The following is a 5,306-nucleotide window of genomic DNA, read 5'->3' on the forward strand; positions in this document are numbered from 1 at the left end:
TTTCTGGTAAAGCGCATGTGTTCGGTTAATCTTATATATAATATAACTATCAAAAAATATTTATTTTTATATGGTCACATTCATTTAAGTTTTATTCGAATCCTCTGTGGGTTCATTGCTTACTAGTTTTCGTTAAAAATTAAGGAACACATATATTATGTTAGTAACGCCACCATTGGAATCCTAATCAGACATAACTATAGGAAATTCATACTCGCAGAGAGGATAATTTATATATAGATATTACTGCTTACAATTTAAACGTGCATACATACATACACTTAATACTTATATATAGTTATACTTAACCCGTACACCCTACTTACTCCCTTTGCACAAAAAATTCCATTTACAGAAAAATTTTCATAGTATTCATCTTTAATATAATACTTAGTAATATTATTTGTAGACACAAAATTATTGTATGTACAAACATTAATTAAATCAAGTAACATATATAAAAAATAATATATACACATACACAGAAGGATCCATCAAGAAAATCCTTCAACAAAAAACATTATCATCGCCATAACTTAAACGCCATTCATCCTCACACTGAGTTTTTCCCACTAGCAACACTATACATTCAACGAAATAAAAATAGAACCAAAGCAAAAAGTTTTTATTAAATAAAAAAAAAAACAACAACTAATCAAGCACTATAGTGTCGACTATGGGCGGATGTCAGCTGGCGTGGTAGAGGCCGGAGAGTGCATCTTGGAGTGCTCTCAGACACGGTAGAGTAGATGTATAACCACCAGCTTTCTCTGTCTCGTTCTCTGCTCTGTGAAAATATATACAACCTATTTAGTTTGTTAATAAGTGAAAACTATTTAATTAATATGCCTTTTATCAGTCCGAGGCGAATATCATATATATCGGCGCAAGCAGCTTCAATGACGGATGCAACATGAAAATAACTCAAGACTGGCATCAATTATTATAACAACTTATTGGTCGTCGTTACTATTGTTAAAAGTAAAACGAAATCAAAGACTGTTTAAAAGGAGAAGAGAACTATGTTTGAATTTTGGTATAAATATGACGTCTGGACGCACGACAGCGGACTGCAGAGTTTAGCGAGTGCGGAGCATAAAGAATGTGATTATGAAGAACCTTCGAGAAATACAAGAACATTTAGAAGAATTGAAGTTTCATTTTAAAATATCTGGAACGTACTGAAACAAGTGACATTAGTGACGTCAGCGAGGCTGGCGTCCTCTCTTTAAAATAATGAATTTGTAATAAATCCGATATATACAACCTTCATTAATTAGACATTTATTTGTACGTACGGAGATTGTACCTTATATGAATTATAATAATAGGCATAGTTCTTTCAAAATGCTCAAAAAATAATCATTTCTAAAGTAATGTTGTAAAAAATAACACTCAATCGAATGAAGTTAGAAAAACATTTTGGAAAAAATATTTATAAAAAGTCAGAAAAAAAAAAATAATTTTAATATCTTATAAGATTATTCGTTGTCGTAAAATACATGTGTAGAGAATTACACAACTTTAAAACTTAAAACATTTTATATTATGTTTCTACGGGTTCAATAATATTGTTTCCATTAAAATTCTATTATGTAAATGAAACAAAAAAAATATTCTATCATTTATCAGCCTCTATTATGCTAGTTGTGGCTTTTAACACAAACTTTTACTATTTTACGGCTTTAAAGAAAAACCTTTATTATTTTGTGGCTTTTCAGATAATATCAACTTCAGTAAAGACTGTTCCTTGGTTCGAATATTGAAATAGTGACAAACTATATATAAAATCTCTTAAGCACTTATATTTGTCAAGTCAATGTATACAGGCTGTATTAATTTCGTTGTGTATATTGTGCTAGATAGCAAGACTCAATGACGGACCCCAACATAACGAAGTGATCTCCCTACATTACAGTATTTAACGATACCGACCAAGTATATATTCAACACCAACCTAACGTGATGCAGAAACCCGTTATTCATAATCTCCTCCAACGACGGTGGATCGGGTCCACATCTATCTGGTATTTCTAACGGTTCATATTTGTAAAGCGGCCCTTCTTCTATTATAGGTATTGCCTGACTCGAACCTCTAGTAAATTTCACACCCGATGAAAACTGTGTCACCTGTTACGAGAAAACATGTGAATTTAAAATTTTTTTTATAACAAAAACACTCAAAAAAATTATTTAAAATTAAAAAAACTTAGTCATATAACATTTTGATGCACAATCTCATTGTTTAAAGTAATCTGTAACTACATAAGCCGTAAATTTTTAGCTCATTCCAAATATCAGCATTTAAAATTAATAATGGTTTTATAAAAAGTAAAAATTATTTTTATATTTTACGTTATTATCACATATGAAGAGAAAGTCAATCAAATATATCTGAAGAAAATATATATATATATATAAAGAGTGATACTTATAGCTTGAATTAAATTATATATATGTGTGTGTGTGTGTGTGTGTGTATATATATATATAATTTTTTTTCTTTTTCCTTACAGCTACAGTTGTGAGTGATGGTGTTTGTTTAATCAAATATAAAATTGTCATTTCATTTTCCATTAAATTTTTTTCCTATTAAATCACAGATATATATATATATATATAATTTCATTCAAGCTATAAGTATCACTAACTCTTTTCGTATAAGACATTTAAATGCAATGACTTTCCCCTAAAAACATATCAAAAGTATTGAGAAATACGTGCAAGCATACTTTAGGTAGCAGCGGCACAACTTCCTCTTGCTTATTAGCCACAGTTTGTGCGAATGTGTTCAATATATCTTTAGCGTCTCCGTCGGCGAACATTAACTCATCAATCAAAGCTTCCTTTGCTCTTATTTTCTGTTTCTTCGCCTCATCCTCCATCTTAGCTATTTCCTGACGTCTTAATTCCTCCATTTGCTTTTCAATTTCCAATATCTCCTCTAATTCTATTTCTTCCCTACCTAAATATGGATGAGTTGAATAAGTTAGTATGTATGAATGTTAGCTATTGTTTTTGGATATATGACACAAATTATGATACTATTATACAACTAAACAAGATCAAATAATGATCATTGTTGCTGTTAAGGAACAAGACATTAGGTAAAAATGTATAATTCTGTTGTATAAAAATGAATTGTATAATTGTGTAGTATATATAAACACAACAGTTTCTCACAAATGTGTAATCGGTAATGTAGCAGACAGTATTTTCATAGTATACTTATTAGTACTCACCGATTTTGGCTTTGTTTTTCATAATAAGTTCTTTATTATCCCTTTTATATTGTTCTATCCTTTTGTTTGTTCCGACCACATCTATGTTATTGACTAAATTATATATTATTACTTCTATTTCTTCTAAATAATCGTTATATTCTCTGAGTGTTGAGAAGTCCTCTTCTTTTTTGTTAAAATCCTTGAGAACACGTTTTCTTATATCCATTTCTTTTTCCACCATGGAATCTTCGAAAAGCTGTACACGAAAATTACTACGACGCAAAGGAACATTGCAATCAGGACATGAACCAGATCCTGTAATAAAATGAGTACACATAAAAGTTTTATCATAACCATTTAAATTTACTAACGTGTAAACTAAAATTACCTTTTAAAAACAATAAATCAACACAGCTCTCGCACAAAGCATGGCCACAAATGTTTACCATCAACTTTAGGGATGGATTTCTGTATTTCGTTGTTTTACAACGGGGACATGCTTGATCATCCATCTTTATTAATAATATCAAAACTTTTTGTAACTAAACAGCCGTAATCATTGCCTCCCTATTTTTTTTTAAACTTCGAACTTAACGCTTGAATTATATGTATTAATGTTGGTATCTTGTTGACTGACATGTATGAATTGTGAATTATAGTCTAGTCTACTTCATATTTGACCGGCTTTTCAAACGTCAACAAAGGTTTTCCAATACAGATAAAAAATATAAGGTGAAACTTTTAAGAGATATTGTTTAATAGTAAATATGTCTTTTTATTTAGTGAGGTGTATATTTTTTAAATTTAAGTGGCAATTAATATTTTTATATTATAATTTTGAAACAATACGTTTTAAAAAAGTATAATTAAATCCTTGACAACCATACTCATGAACCATAGAGGGCGCTGTTTCAACAGACGATACTTAAAACCGCACAGGATTCTTTCTCATTAGGCCTAATGAGAATTCCAAGTTATCATTAAAAAAAACACGCTTTTATAGCTAACCGAGCTAAAAAATAGAAAATCATTTTCAATTACAAAGAAATTATATTACAGTTGTAGAAGGCCAAACAATCATTCATAGTTAATCACCTCAAAATAAAAGTTAAGTTATTCACAGAATAATTTCATTGAGAGTAAAAAGCGTGGGGTGCTTGATATTAAATGTCACAATAATTTTAGTGGCAACTATCTAACTATGAGAGAAAAGATTTGAAATGTAGTCCAATGCACCCCACGCTTTTTATTCTAAATTAAATTATTCTGTTAATAACTTAAATTTTATTTTGAGGTGATTAACAATGTATTATTGTTTGACCTTCTATTAGTGTAATATAATTTCTCTGTAATTGAAAATTATTTTCTATTTTTTAGTTCGGTTAGCTATAAAAGAGTGTTTTTTTTTTAAGTTTTTTTAAACTATTATTTATTTTTATTTTTTTAATTCATTAATTTTAAAAGCGTGTTTTTTTGTTTTTTATTTTTTTTAAAAACTATTATTGAACTGCAGACATGCACAGACCGCGCACTAGCTCTCTCTCACTCCACTACAGATAATCTATAAAATAATTCATTAATCCTGGCGGTCCTAGCAAGGATAATGGAAAATTGTTATCAAATCATTGCATTGTCATCGGTCCTTGATACGTATGCAAAATTTCAAATTATTAAGACTTCTAGAAACCGGTGAAAATTAAGCTCAAAGATTGCGTTACATACATACATACAACCCAAGCTAATACAAAAGCAGGTTAAAAAAAGCCAAATGAGACAGTTAATTGAGCTCCTGACAAAGATGAAAAAGAAAAAACTACAACGGTAATGACAGTGGAAATTTGATGAAGAAGGTTTTTTATTCTTAAAAAAATGATTTATTTAAAAGAAATTAATTATTATTGTCTAATAATATTCGTGAGAAAAGCAGTATTTGCACTGAAAGGATAATTATATTGGGGATTCAGGTTAAAAGACTCACTCGGAGGTCTTATCACTATCTTTATGTTGGTGGTGATTAATATTTGTGGATCAAATAATGTTACCATAATATCACTATTTTTCACGATATTTTAGAGGACATCG

The 5,306-nt window shown here is 29.4% G+C and overlaps 1 protein-coding gene across 1 annotated transcript; it reads right to left on the reverse strand.

Moving 5' to 3' along the window:
• Positions 1 to 611: 611 nt before the first annotated feature.
• Positions 612 to 3,896, reverse strand: LOC116773637 (CDK-activating kinase assembly factor MAT1). Its single transcript, XM_032666130.2, has 5 exons — positions 3,613 to 3,896; positions 3,243 to 3,539; positions 2,733 to 2,965; positions 1,958 to 2,130; positions 612 to 787 (listed from the first exon to the last, which is right to left on the reverse strand). Exons 1-5 carry the CDS (start codon positions 3,734 to 3,736, stop codon positions 688 to 690), a joined length of 927 nt encoding a protein of 308 aa, XP_032522021.1. The 5' UTR covers positions 3,737 to 3,896; the 3' UTR covers positions 612 to 687.
• Positions 3,897 to 5,306: the final 1,410 nt, after the last annotated feature.

This window comes from Danaus plexippus, assembly GCF_018135715.1.
Source record: "Danaus plexippus chromosome 22 unlocalized genomic scaffold, MEX_DaPlex mxdp_27, whole genome shotgun sequence".
NCBI lineage: Eukaryota > Metazoa > Arthropoda > Insecta > Lepidoptera > Nymphalidae > Danaus > Danaus plexippus.